The sequence below is a fragment of the Neofelis nebulosa genome, chromosome 4 (assembly GCF_028018385.1).
Source record: "Neofelis nebulosa isolate mNeoNeb1 chromosome 4, mNeoNeb1.pri, whole genome shotgun sequence".
In the NCBI taxonomy this organism is placed as follows: Eukaryota; Metazoa; Chordata; class Mammalia; order Carnivora; family Felidae; genus Neofelis; species Neofelis nebulosa.
Window position 1 is genome coordinate 71,895,533 of NC_080785.1, and position 15,013 is coordinate 71,910,545.

General features: G+C 40.1%; 1 protein-coding gene and 1 long non-coding RNA gene across 12 annotated transcripts in view; one reads left to right on the forward strand and one right to left on the reverse strand.

Moving 5' to 3' along the window:
• Positions 1-9,317, reverse strand: part of CASD1 (CAS1 domain containing 1) — a 68,956-nt gene extending 59,639 nt beyond the window's left edge. For 6 of the 11 annotated variants that reach the window (XR_009260460.1, XR_009260459.1, XR_009260461.1 and 3 more), the window contains exons 1-2: positions 8,869-9,309; positions 621-717 (exon numbers count right to left, since the gene is read on the reverse strand). Coding sequence is in view for 6 of the 11 variants with exons in the window: in XM_058725069.1 (XP_058581052.1) it covers positions 621-717; positions 8,869-9,001 (230 nt within the window). In the remaining 5 variants the exon portion in view is untranslated. Of the gene's footprint in view, positions 1-620; positions 718-8,868 lie in introns of all 11 variants that reach the window. The other 5 variants (XR_009260462.1, XM_058725067.1, XM_058725066.1 and 2 more) reach the window with 5 other exon arrangements.
• Positions 9,318-9,447: 130 nt separating this feature from the next.
• Positions 9,448-15,013, forward strand: part of LOC131509386 (uncharacterized) — a 62,669-nt gene continuing 57,103 nt past the window's right edge. The window contains exons 1-2 of the long non-coding RNA XR_009260463.1: positions 9,448-9,743; positions 11,620-11,698. This is a non-coding gene — a long non-coding RNA (uncharacterized LOC131509386). The remainder of the gene's footprint in view (positions 9,744-11,619; positions 11,699-15,013) is intronic.

Below are 15,013 nucleotides of genomic sequence, written 5' to 3' on the forward strand. Positions count from 1 at the left end.
TTGGCAATTCTCTACCATCATATAGAGAAGTACCATGTAGTATTTCCTTTGCTTCATCAACCTTTCTCCACTCGTTATTAAAACCTATCCTAGAGAGGTGCCAGGTGGCCCAGTCAGTTAAGCGTCTGACTCTTGATTTCAGCTCAGGTCATGACCTCATGGTTCATGAGTTTTAGCCCTATGTCTGGCTCTGCACTGACAGCCTTGAGCCTGGAGCCCGCTTCAGATTCTGTATCTCCCTCACTCTTTGCCCCTCCTCCACTCATGCATGTGCTCTTTCTCTCTCAAAAATAAATAAACAGGGGCGCCTGGGTGGCGCAGTCGGTTAAGCGTCCGACTTCAGCCAGGTCACGATCTCGCGGTCCGTGAGTTCGAGCCCCGCGTCAGGCTCTGGGCTGATGGCTCAGAGCCTGGAGCCTGTTTCCGCTTCTGTGCCTCCCTCTCTCTCTGCCCCTCCCCCGTTCATGCTCTGTCTCTCTCTGTCCCAAAAATAAAAATAAAAAAACGTTGAAAAAAAAAAAAATAAATAAATAAATAAATAAATAAATAAATAAACATTAAAAAAAAAAAAAAAAGACCTATCTGAGAAAAGAAAAAAACAACGAAGTAAGAAAACTTACCTGATTTTGTATTTATGCATCATGCAACTGTGAGGTTGCCAAACTTTCTCTCCAAGAAATCTGCCACTTGAGAGAAGGTATTCACATGAATCATTGCCTGTAACAGTTAAACAAACAATATTGTAAACAATAGTTATATTTTTGTACATTGATTATCTGACCCCATGTAAGCTCTCTGAGATCAGAAAGCATAGTTTTCTATGCTTCACTGTACCTTCTCGATACATTATTTATACATCCCTGAGAAGCATAGTAAATATTAATACATTAATATTCAGGAGGAGAAGAACCACTGATGACAGATACTTCACTATAGAAGATAGAAGAGACTCCTAATTCTCAAATGCTACATTCACTGCTTTGGCAGTGCCTTCTGCTTCAGGTTCTCTTTCTAGGGACATCATCTCAACCTCAAACTAGCCCTTAAACCTGCTTACCACTCCTAGTTGGGAAAGAAGAGTTTAAGGAATAAGAGAGAAGACTTTGGAAATGTCTTCCTATTCAACTATTACAACGTATGGTGCATTTGCACATCTGGAAATACAGTAATTAAAATATTTTTTAAACCAACTCCCTGATTTTCACGACTTTCCTGTGAGGAAGTATGCTATCCCTATTCTGTAAATGTGGAAACAGAGAAAAGGATTTATTCAAGAACTTCTTATTGAGGTCACTAAAACTTCATCCTTTTATAATTTACAAAGTAACATAAAACTATTTTAGCTACATGGTGGCTGAAGGTACATAGGATCAGTATCAACAACAAATGCAGACTTTAGTTTTTTTTTTAAATTTTTTTTTTTTTCCAACGTTTTTTATTTATTTTTGGGACAGAGAGAGACAGAGCATGAACGGGGGAGGGGCAGAGAGAGAGGGAGACACAGAATCGGAAACAGGCTCCAGGCTCCGAGCCATCAGCCCAGAGCCTGACGCGGGGCTCGAACTCACGGACCGCGAGATCGTGACCTGGCTGAAGTCGGACGCTTAACCGACTGCGCCACCCAGGCGCCCCTGCAGACTTTAGTTTTTAATATTCAGCCTGTCTACCTCTCTTAACGTTCTCCCCTTCTTTTCCGTTGACCAACCAGCTCCTCCCAGATTGGTTGGAACGATCACAGTTTCACACTGAAAGTTCCACATCTTGGAAACTCTCAGTCCTATGTAAGTGGGGAGGTGGTCACCCTATTTCCCATGGCCATTTTATCATACACTAACTGAAATGACTGAAGGAGTTTAAAAGGGAGTTGGAAACATTAAAAAAGTCCAAATATGTCAAATGGATAAGGGAAAAAATGAGACATTTCGAATAATATAATTAAATCACATATTATTTAAATTAATCTCTGGTTCTTTATGAAGAGTCATCAGCAAGCTCTATTTGTTTCACAGACCGTTAAGGTCAGGATAACGAAACTCTACAGAACAAAAATGATACTGAATCACTCAGGGTGGAGAAAGAGAAAACCCAAAGATATTTAAAGTGGAAGAACACAGCTTTCTTCTCGGTCTGGTTATCCATTTATCTGGTCAATATACAGATAAAAGGTGATACAAATACAAGACAGGTATGCATAAATAATGAAAGTGCTGTTATTTCAGTGTCATAAATTCTAAAATAGAGCAGGAAGGGAAAGTGAAAATACTGCATTGTAGTGTTGGTAGAAAACTGGATAAGGAAAGCAGAATATCAATTATTAAAATTTTGCAATACGTATATTTTGCAATTTTGTATATGTAGGCTGCGCAGGTTTTTTGTTTTGTATTTCAAAATTTTTTTAATAACCTCTCTAAGGAAACTATAAATAATCAGTTCTTAATTTTTTCCAATTATTAAAAACTAATTCTAGTTCTCAAAAACAAAATTAAGCTACATAAATAATCAAGAAGGAGTAAAGAAAAGACTATAGGAACACACAAGTTATTTTTCTAAAAACATCCATCTGGGCGCGTCTGGGTGGTTAGTCAGTTGAGAATCCAACTCTTGATTTCAGCTCAGGTCATGGTCCCAGGGCTGTGGGATGGAGTCCTGCGTGCGGCTCCAATCTGAGAGTGGAGCCTGATTGGGATTCTCTCTCTCCCTCTGCCCCTCTCTCCCAGGTTGCACTCTCTCTCTCTAAAATAATAAAACAAACAAACAAAAAAATCCTTCTGCTATATTCTTTTATAATGGTTCTACAGTAAAATACCATTAAAAATCTAGTAAAGGGGTGCCTAGTTAGCTCAGTGGGTTGGGTGTCCAACTCTTGATTTTGGCTCAGGTCATGATTTCACAGTTTGTGGGATCGAGCCCCATGACAGGCTCTGAGCTGACAGTGTGGAGACTGCTTGGGGTTCTCTCCCTCTCTCTGCCTCTGTACCCTGCTCTCTCAAAACAAATAAACTTAAAAAAAAAATCTAGTAAATGTTTAAAATTAGAATGGAAATTCCATATTTGCAACATTTCTACCTCTTTAAATATTTATAAACTAAGTAAAAAGTTAGTATCATCTATTTTCTAAAAAAGTTATAAAAAGTTGCAAATAACTTGGTATTAATTCTGTGCACTTTTTCTTCCCTTTCTTTCTCCCTTCCTTTTTTTTTTTTTGTTGTTGTTATTTGATTTTTGTGTGTTAGTAGAACTTTAAACAGAAACACACCCTGGCCAATCTACAGTATGTGGGATTGTTATTGTTAACCATCTATATGAATTATCAACATAGTTTTGTGGAGATGGAAGTACCAGACCAAAACATCTTAAAATAACCAGTCTTTCTCCACCAGAAAATGTGTTTTAAAATGCAAAGTTCTTTTCTTCCTCGATACTACTACTCACACATTGTTTTTCAGTAGTTCAGCCAGTGGAAAATAACAGCTCTCAACTGATGAACCCAAACTAGAAAACAAAAAAACAAAAAACAAAAACAAAAAAACAGCAAAACAGATTTGAAGCTGTCACTAACCAAAAGACACTATAAACATAGTTCTTTAGAGACTACTAGTCTTTCCAGGAAAGAAAGTTCTAATTTGCTAACGAATGCTAGTTGGTGATAACTCTTCTTAATATATTTTATGATGCAATTTTTTTTTTTTTTTTTAGTAATCCTTGTATCTGACATTAATACTCTCTGTATTATATCAGTTAAGGCTCAGTCAGAAGACAGAAACTGCACTGCTATTTTAATAGAGAGACTCTAATATAAAGAATTATAGAAAAGCAAAAGAACTAACCAGGCAACTGAAAAGGCAAGAGACTTTTTTTTATACTTGTCAGGAAAATAATAAAAATACTGATGATAATAACTACTATTATCATCTGAAAATAAATTAACCTAATTTAGAAAAGAAAACTCCCACAAAATTCCACATTCAAACACAAGTTCTCTTTTACTGAGAAGGAAATACTTTTGGATCAAATCACTAAATGTAATCTAGATGTTAAAATAAGTTAACATGCCACATCTTCATTATGCATACTAAGTATATGTAAATATCTGCTGGCACATACTTCCCCGTCAAAATTGACCCAGAAAAACCCCCAAACAAAAGAAAACAAAAAATCCCAGTCATTATTTTCAATTGCCTCATATAATTTTGATAGCTGCTTTAAAACAACCAGTGTGAGATGCAAGTTGCCAAGTGCTCAGATAAATCAAGCTAGGAACACAATAAAAACAAACAAAAAACAAACAAACAAAAACAACTAAAGGGAAAGAATTATCTACTTCAGCTATCTCCAATACTAGATTATCTAGATGAATGGCTGTGTCTTCCTCTTCATTCTATTACCTTAACCATAAGCATTCTGGTTTGTCAATCTAAAGTCTTGGGTTTTTATACATGATTTTTCTATGTTAGAAAGATACTAAAAGCAAACAAAATAAGTAAAAAGACAAATTTTTAAAAAGCAGAAAAACAAATGTAACTGCTAAAGAAAATATCTAACATGCTAAATAAACTGTAGCTTATATTTTCCTTTGAATAGAATATCTCTGGCACACTGCACCTTTAGACTGGCTGAATCATCCTACCAAAGCTATCTGTTTATTACTACCAACCATGAAAATATTAGATCATAAAGTTTTTAATATGATTTGTAAAATATTTTGTTTGCCTAAAATTCAGCAAGGTTACACTTTGGTCTGTGCTAAAAAATCACTGTTTACATTTTTCTTTTGACAAACTAGGAATGCCTACATTACAAGTGGCATCTTATAGATCAGGATCTTTCTGGCAAAGAAAGAAAAGGCTAAGAGACCTAGAGTTGCTTCTTTCTTAAAATTCGGAAGCTTTGAACTCACTTTTCTCCAAAACATGCAATAATACTTAATACTTGCATTTAATAGGCCTGGTGACAGAAAGGAATTAGATTTCAACAAACTTAAAGCATTTGAGACAAGTTTACTTTATCAATTAAAAAATTAAAAATTGTCCAGATTGGAATTACCCTTAAGGCTATTGATACTGGCCTCTTGTCACAGAAATGATGTTTTTAATCTGTAATCACAATAGAAATGGACATTTTGTGATTTAGTAACTTTAGAAATTGAGAATATTTAAAAAATATATAGTTAATAGGGTTATTTTTTAAAACGTTTCTATATTTTATATAAAAATATTAATAATGAAAAAAAAACCCTCTATTTTGTAAAGTTGAGATCAGAACATGCTATTAGAACATGAAATTCAATTAAAGCCAAAAGAACCAGGGGCCCCTGGGTGGCTCAGTCGGTTGAGCGCCCAACTGCAGCTCAGGTCATGATCTCACGGTTCGTGAGTTCGAGCCCCACGTCGGGCTCTGTGTTGCCAGCTCAGAGCCTGGAGCTTGCTTCGGATTCTGTGTTTCCCTCTCTACCTCTTCCCTGCTCACATTTTGTCTTGCTCTCTTTCAAAAAGAAATAAAAACATTTAAAATAAAAAAAAATAATAAAAAAACAAAAGAACCAAATGAAAGGAGAAAAATAGGACTTCAAAAAATAAGAAAAATAAGGACTTCGAAAATCTATTTATCCAGTTATTGTTTATGGAGTTTCTAATGTGTGTTAAACTCTGATGATTTAAAGATGAATAAAATACCCTTGGAGGCTTATAGTTTGTGTGGGGGAGATGGATACAAAATTATTACAATATAACATAAGTATGTACTAACTTCTATAGAAACACTGAATTGTTAATTCTTACTTCTGTGGTGGTGACATTTGAACCAGACCCTAAAAAAGAAAGACCCTAAAAAAGAAAAATCTGTACTGTTTTAAGGAGGGGGGGGGGGTCACTGCAAGCAGAGAAAATCAGGTATCTGACATATGTAAAAGGGAAAAGCATATTTAGACTGTGAGCCTGAAGTTTAGAAGAAGGAAAAAGATAAACATAGGTAATAAAAAGTAAGCTGGTCAGATTCTGAAGTTGTACACATGCAACTTTCAGAAAATTATTTTACTGGAAAAAGAAGGGGAAAACTCTTGGCTGGTACTGTGAGGCTGAATTAGTGTTTCTAAATGATTTAACCCATTTCCCTCTGGAAAATGCTTTCTCACTCCATCTTCTATACATCACCACTGCCTAAGAAGCTCTGAGAAAGGCAGTCTATAACCTAATGGCATGAGGCAGACTAACTAACTGGGTTGTAAATCCTAGCTCAGTCACTGACTAATTGTGTGTCCTTAGGCAACTTAACCCCTCATGCCTCATCTTTACAATGTAAATAATACTGTAATTCGCTGGATCTAAGACGACTGATTATAATATAGACACATCATTATTTTATGTAACACTAGAAAAATGCTATCAATTAAACTTTGACCTGCAACAAAGTTTTAAAAATTCATCCTGATTACAGAGATGTCAAAAATGGGGGGTGGGGGTGGGGAGGAATGATATATGATAATTTATCTACTTCATAGAATGGCTGGAAGGACAAAAGAAGATCAAACATGTAAAACCCTGAGTAGAACAGTGATTGACATATAACAAGTACTCAATGTTATCACGTGGTGTTTGCCAAGCTTTACTTTCTGTTGTAAATAATGCTTTCTTTACTTCCTATAGTTTGTATATATATATTCAAACTGTATTCACTCTACCTTGCCTGAGGCAAACTCATACCGACACAGTGCACTTTTTAATATAAAGCCTAAACCTCTGTATCTAATATAAGGTCCTTACTTATTTTTAAAGATTTATGATATTGTGATTCAAGCGTAGGGACATCTTTGTGTCAAGGGTGCTACTTGTCACTCAGTTTGACACTGCCAAAGCATGAGGATGTCTAAAAACTTCCTGGTATGATCATTATTCCTCCCAAACAGTCTCTGGCTCAAGTTTTTGACATTCAGTCTGGGCAAGTACACACACCAGGTGTACTGCTTCACACTCAAGGCACTGAAGCACCTACAGAAGCTGATGACTAGCTTCTGGAGGAGGCTTTATAAACAACCCCAGATTGCCACACTGACTCATAAGGTTCCATCTGACATTCTATTTTCCCTTCTGATGACAGATTTTGAAAGGATGAAATATATAATCTAAATATAATAATCATCCAAGCTTATCAAAAGATAAACGCACAATATAAAAAAAGGGAGGGGGGACTAGATGTTTACTTTTCCCACTATAGCATCAGTTACAACATTTACCTTCACCACCATCACAGAGACAAAATCGAGTTAGAGTACTGTCATCTTATAGACAAGATCGAGTTAGATTACTGTCGTCTTATACCAAACTAACATAAAATGATTAATAGTAGTTAAAAATTTTTCTTCAAAATGACCACAAATTAATGCATCGACACTATAAAACATTAGTTTTATTTTGTACATCAAAGTGTCTGACTCCTGTTACAGCCACTGCAGATGAACCAAAGCCCGGCCAGATCACATGGCTGTGATCTATAGGAGGCTGAAGGGAAAAGGCCAAAGGGTATAAAGAATTTATCTTTTAAAATCGATTTAGTGCATTCATATAAAGAGCTATTCGTCCATTATGGTACTAGAGTATAAGATTTTTAATCCTCAAGAATTGGAGAACACAAGGCAGCAAAACTGATCAAAATGTCCTACACTTTGAAAGATCTCCTGGGATGAAAACAGAGCTCAGATTCCTGTACCTGGTTTACTGGATGTTTTGCCAAAGTGGTGTGAAGTTAAATGGGAACAGCGTTAAATGTGCACCTGTCCATTACACATTACATCTTGACCAATTAATCTCACAGTCACCAAGAGCTGTCCAGATAATAATGGTTTCGATAATACTAAGAGCCAAAAATAAGAGATCCTATCATTATTAATTTCCCTCAGCTTGTCAGACTCTCTCCTAGTGGCATTTTAACACAAAACTAAAAAAAAAAAAAAAAAAAAAAATCAATCAACAAGGACAAGTAAATACCCCTTGATTACTGAAAGATAGTTCGTTCTGAAATACGGAGGTCCTATTTCCTTTCCCCCTTTACACCAATTTCAAAACCCACATTGAAGGCCTCTTTGCAAACTGCTTCCAACGTTAATTTCCCTGCCCACCTAGACTCCTGTCAAGCCAGAACTTCAAATATCTGCCCCACTGTCTTTAATTTGTAAAAAGTGTGCAATCAGAACCCTTTAAACGTTTCTGAATCACGGAGGCTGGGTGACACCTCCTCCATTTGGCCAAGGGCATCCTTTGCCAGCTGTCGCCCCCGCGGCAGAGGAAAATGGGGCGGCCCTTGCCGCTGTCCAACAACAGCTCGGCTTAGCCGTACAGGGCAGAGGCCGGATTAAACAAAGGCGAAAGAGCCAGACCCCTAGGGCGCAGAAATCGACGACCCCAACTCCGGGCAGAGGTGTCCCCTTGCAGGGCGGCCTCCGCCTTCGGCGGCCCGGGCTAGTCCCCCCCCCCCCCCCACCCCGAGGGCCGCGGGCCCTCCCTCCTGCACTCGAGCCCCGGGCCTGGCGCGACTACCTCGGCCCAGCTCGCGCTGGTGCTCGGACCCCGGCAGCAACTCGGGCCAGACCCGGGTCGGCTGCCCGACCGCAGCGCTGGGCGGCTCGGGGGGCGCCAGGACCACGGGCCCAAGTCCAGGGGCGGCCCTCACTGGAGTCCGCTCACTAGGCCTCGGGCGCCCGGCCCGCCGCCGGGGCCACCTGGGGGCACGTGGGGCCACCGCCTCCCCCGCCGGCCCGGCGCGCGGGCGGGCGGGCGAACGCGTGAGCGTGGGCGTGTGTTGGGCGAGGGGGGCGGCCTCCAGCCGCCGCGTCGCCTCCTCCCCCGGCCGGCCCGGGCAGGGGGAGGGCCCGCTCACCTCGGTAGCGGCGGGAGGCGAGGTGGCACGCTGCGAGGAGCAGCACGGCCACCAGCGCCAGCACCTTGGCGCTCCTCACGCTGAAGTAGTGGTTGATCTCCCGCTTGCCCAGGTTGTAGGCCAGAGCCGCCATCTTGGTTCCTCCATGACAACAGTGCGCGGCGGAGCGAGGAAGGGGCGCCGCACAGGGGCAGCACTGGGGCGGCCGCCGCAGCCAGGCTAGGAGCCGCCGCCAGCTCCCGCGGCCGCCACCCGCGCCTCCCGCCGGGGAGCCTGACCCCGCCGCCGCGGCGCCCCGGGCCTCCACCTGGCCCTCCTCGGCCGCGGCCGCCTCGGCGGCTTTCCCCCAGACTCGCCACCCCGGCTCGGCGGTGGCGGTTCCCCAGGCGCCCTGGACGCCTGTCTCCTCCCCTTCCTCCGCCTCCCCTTTAGCCTCCTGCCTTAATAGCGGCTGCGCCTGCGAGGGGGGTCCGGATGCCCAGTGCTCCGGGGTCACGGGCTCCTGATGGCCCTCTGGGGTCACCGGGTCATGGGCGCCAGCGGGCGGCGGCAGCGTCAGGGGCATGGGGATGTGGGGAGAGGGAACGAGGGGTCCGACCTAGCCTGAAAGCGAGCTCTGGGGCTTTCTCCTGTCGTACTGGCCACTACCTGAGTCTAGGTTGGGGCAACAGAACTACAGTTACGGAAGAAAAGTACACATTATTCCACTTCTTCCTTCCGCAACGCACCCTTTCCTGACCTTTCTACCCCCCTGAACCTGCCCAGCTGGATGCGACGTCCCAGGGGCTTATGGTCAAGCTAGCTGGTCAGTCTGGCTGATCGTAGATGCTTGCCAGATGTCGAAACCGCTGATAGCCCTAGCACTCAACCCACGGGTAAGACCAGTTTCAACTCTTAAACTCACTTTCTTGGTCCATTTCTTTTGAAACTTAAAAAAATTCCTCAGTTTGCCCAGTTCCAGTGGGCAAAGGCACACTGAAGTACAGAGTACAAGGTACGGAAGGAACCTAGGTTAGTGCAGGTGTCGGGGAGAAAACATCCTCAGTCTTCATTTGTATTTACGTGAGGTTAGTAGGTGGATACGCCAAACATTAAAAAGTGTGTTCATACTAATCATTCCTGTTCCTAAAGATGGTTAATGTTTTTGTGGTTATCAATAAAGCAAGCATGCCTTTGCTTTTGTTAAGCTCTTGTTACCTTCACCCAACTTTTTTTTTTTTTTTTGGTCTCTCCTGTGCTGCCCCCAGACGGGAATGGTTTTTTACTGTTTCCCTATCTACTTGCCTTGTATAAGTGAGTCATTGGTTAGTTGGGGTGTTTTCAAGTATTCTTTACAACTTTCCCATTTAGCCATTCCTGAACTCGTGTTTATGAGCCCCTCTTAAAATTATAGAATGTTAGGTTTGAAGGGACTATTGAGATCTTGTCATCCCAATTCTTTTTATCCAAGGACTCTTTTTATTATGTTTTCATCCATGGACCCCATATCTTGAAAGATTTTGTCACTTAAATGAAATCACATACATCACTGTCATGGATGTAATGCTAATAAGCAATAAAGTTAAATAAGTGTACAAACACTAGGCACTGTTCCCTGGAAATGGTCGCTTAATTTTGGCTGTCACTCTTCTGATCCAAGGTTGATCACATGCTGGAAGAATTAAATCTGATATTGTAAAAACCAGATAAGTAACTCTGCTAACAGCATATGGTCCACCAATAACATCCTACAAATTTCTATGATGTCATCAACAGCAAATTAGAATTTCTGATCAGCGTGTGATAACCAGTGTTAGCCTGCGGGGTTGATTTAATGCCTGCCAAAAGTAAAGAAACTTGACATTTTATTTAATTGCAATTTCCAGAAGGCTTTCTGAAATATTGTAAATAGCTTGTGGACTTCTTTCTTCCTTCCCTCTAGTTTAAAGCTAATCCCTCTCCTCTCCTCTGAATCTCTTCCTGTCCCCCTTTCTTGGGGTGTTGATGACTCCATCAGTCATCCCTATGTCAATCATCCTCTCTCTGTGTCTTCTTTAAACTCTCCCTTTCTCCTGTTTCCCTTCCACCAATAAGTTTCTCTTTTTAGGGAAATACATCCCTGGACTCTGTATTTCTGTGTGTTTACTTTTCCGTCTCTCTTTCCTTCTCTGACAAGTATCTAGAAAGAGGAGTTGACTTTGAGGTCTCCATTGGCTCCACTCCCATTCTCCTTTCTAAATAACTCTCAAATATACTGCCTCCTCTCCATCTTCTTGTTGCCTTGGTTAAGGCATGATTTCTTGCCCAAATTTCCCATTTTTTTAAAACTCGTCTTCCTCAATTCTGGCTCAAAAATCCAATCTTTCTACCTCTCTGCCATACCTCTAACCAGACTGAACTTTATTTTTTTTCCAGACTGAAGTTTTTAAAGCCCAAATCTAATGATGTTAAAAACTAGACCATGGTTCCATGTTTATTTGCCTATCCCTAAACCATCCAGAATGTTTACTAATGCTCTGCAAGTTACATCAACCCTAATAAACTGATAAACAGAGAAAGCATTTGATAGGAATGCCTTAAACTGTGCATTACTTAAAAGCAAAGCAAAAACAACCACATTTTATCCCTCTTCCCCCCTTCCTCCTCCTCCTCCTCCTCCTCCTCCTCCTCCTCCTCCTCCTCCTCCTTCTTCTTCTTCTTCTTCTTCTTCTTCTTCTTCTTCTTCTTCTTCTTCTTCTTCTTTCCAAATGTCTATTTGCCATTGTACCACAGGAGGTCACAGGGACAAAGCAGATAGGAAAAAGAGACTGAAATGGAGCAGCCAGTGCAGCAGGAGGAGCACAGTTTTGAGGTGAGAATCTTCTGGTATAAACTGTTTCTGCTTCACTGTATCCATTCATATTGTTTATACTGATCTAATTTTTTATTATGGTAAAATTGACATATAACATATTAATCTCAGATGTACAACATTATGACAGCATTTATATACACAGTATTATAGAATGATCACCACAATAAGTCTAGTTAATATCAGTCACCATGCATAGTTACCAAGTTTTTTTCTTGTGATGAGAACTTTTAAGATCTACTTTCTTAGCAACTTTGAAATATGGAATACAGTATTATTAACTATAGTTCTTTTCTGATCTGAAAAATTCCTCCTTCCTCTTCCCAAAGCTATCTCTTTCATCCATGCCTTGGGATACTATTTCATTTGAGAACTTGGTCTCATAAGTTTCCCTTCTTTATTTCTACCTTCACCTTTTCCCTCTTCACTGTTTGTCCTACATATAAGCTCAAATGTTTCCTATTTAAGGGGCTTTCCTTAACTCACTACATAATCTCTCTTCTCCCTATCAAACCTCTTAAAGGAACAATCTATAGTTACTGTTCCCATTTTTTCTTACTAGTTATTGATTTTTAAGCTCTCAAAAACTGACTTTTGCTCCTATTATTTTACTTAAACCACTCTTTCAAATGTCAACCACATCCTAAATTACCAATTCCAATGTCTTTATATTAGCTGTATCCTTCTTGACTGCACAGCATTGTTGGAATATTTGCTTTCTTAAAATCTTCTCTTTTTGACTTCTGTGCCACTACATCCTTCTGTCTCTCTTCTTTCCTTTCCCTGTGCATCTCCAAGAAGAATCCTCTTGCTTTTTCAAAGCCCTTATATGGAAGTACTTTTCAGAGTTTTCTTGTTTGCTTACTTTTTCTTCTTGGGAAACCTATGTTGCAAGTTGGCCTCAGCTTTCACACTGGATCGATGTGTGCAACTTGGATTTCTCTCATGTGCTCCAGACCTCTTTTACATATCTCAGGGATAGCTTCACTGAGTATCTCATGGTACCTCAGGCTCAGTGTGTTGAATACCAGTTTTATTTTCCTTCCAAGACCATCCATCCTATTATGTTTACCATTTAGTTTATTGACACCACTATCCTCAAGTCATGCCTGCTAATCTTTGACTCATCTTTCTCCTCTGCCTAATCTGAAGTAAGGTTTTTCAACTGGGGGGTGTGATCACAGATGAGCCATTTGATAGTCAGAATAAAGTGCTAAAACTTCTATTTATAGTTAATTTCCATTAGGAATGATTTTAAAAGACAATTTAGGTGATAAAAACAAACTTTGTTCAACACCTCATGAAGCTCCCTTCACAGAGCTGCAAAATGGGGTGGAAGTCAAGGAATTTTTATTTTATTAAAAAAAATTTTTGGGGGGGCGCCTGGGTGGCTCAGTCGGTTAAGCGGCCGACTTCAGCTCAGGTCATGATCTCATGGTCCGTGAGTTCGAGCCCTGCATCAGGCTCTGTGCTGACAGCTCAGAGCCTGGAGCCTGTTTCAGATTCTGTGTCTCCCTCTCTTTGACCCTCCCCCGTTCATGCTCTGTCTCTCTCTGTCTCTCAAAAATGAATAAACGTTAAAAAAATTTTTTTTTTAACGTTTATTCATTTTTGAGAGACAGAGAGAGACAGAGTGCGAGTGGAGGAGGGGCAGAGAGAGAGGGAGACACAGAATCCAAAGCAGGCTCCAGGCTCTGAGCTGTCAGCACAGACCGTGAGATCATGGCCTGAGCAGAAGTCGGATGCTTAACCAACTGAGCCACCTAGGTGCCCCTGGGAATTTTTATAGGATTAAAAATAAAGAACAAGGAAGAGAAAAAAAAAAAAGAAACTATCTGATTGGCTAGAGTCACATAGTCAACCTTTTTGGCATGAGAAGAAACAAGGAAATAAGTATACAGCCCAGACCTAGCTTGCTTTTGGGAATTGGCTTCACTGCATTTCTGGTTAAGTTGGGCATTTAGAGAAACACAATCTAACTTTTGGTTTGTTGTTATGGTACCCCTGAACAGGAATGACTCATCTTAGGCCTATAAAGTTATTTCGACATTCCTAACTACAGTAAAACAGGGTTTTATTACTATTTCATATAAGTACATCAGTACTCTAACTTGGTCTATATGTAGAGTCATGTCAAGTGCACTTGGAGAGGAATGCTGAGGGGAATGTGGGAATTCACATTTGTGAAGAGATCAACAATGGCTCACTTAATTTTTTACTTTAAGCATATTGTGCCTATGAACCTAGCAAATGGATTCACAGGTTGTATTATCTACTTTCACTTAAACTCAGAAAATAGAAAGGGACATTAAAAATCTCTATGCTGAATGGGAATTAAAGATGATTCTAATTATAAAGGCACTAGTGGTGCACCTGGGTGGCTCAGTTGGTTAAGTAACCGACTTCCTCTCAGGTCATGATCTGTCAGTCTGTGGTTTGAGCCCCGCCTCGGGCTCTGTGCTAACAGCTCAGAGCGTGGAGCCTGTTTCAGATTCTGTGTCTTCCTGTCTCTCTCTCTGCCCTTCCCCTGCTTGTGCTCTGTGTCTCTCAAAAATAAGTAAACAAAAAATAAAATAAAATAAAATAAAATAAAATAAAATAAAATAAAAGCACTAGCAAACAAGAATATATAGAATGGAATCTTCTATAACTAATACAAACTCTTCATCAGTTATATTACATGGTTTTAATTTATTATATACACACATATGGATATGTCAGATATATATGTAGATTATATATCATCCATGACATTCATAGATATGGACAACTTAAATCTGTAAGAAATCAGAAAAAATCTTGAAGTTATCAATATTGTTTGAAGTGAGAATTTTCATTTGCTCATTGTAAACCATAGATCTTGTTGTAAAATACATAAATCTTGTTTGAGGTGAAAGTTACTACTAATACGAAGCCATCAAAATTAACAAGCCATTTAGAAATTAAGCATCCAAACATGAATTAAATCACTCTTTTTAAGAGCAAAAAAAAAAAAAATGTGAGCACATATGAATGTTTCAAATTACATGTATAATATTAGTTCATTAGTAGAGCAGTACATATTTTATAACTAAATAAATATGCATTAGTTGGAGGAGTGCATGCTGAAATTGTAACTGATATCGGGTGCACATCAAAAACCCAAAATCACTTACTTACTGAATCACCATATCCTGTTTATTCTGGCTTCCTCAAAGCTCTTTCCTCCCTAGAATGCTCTAGTTCAGGTTCCAACCTAATCATTGCAAAAGATTCCCACTGAATTCCTTCCACTAATGTCTCACCTTTTCAATCTCTTTTTTTTGCTAATTGCTG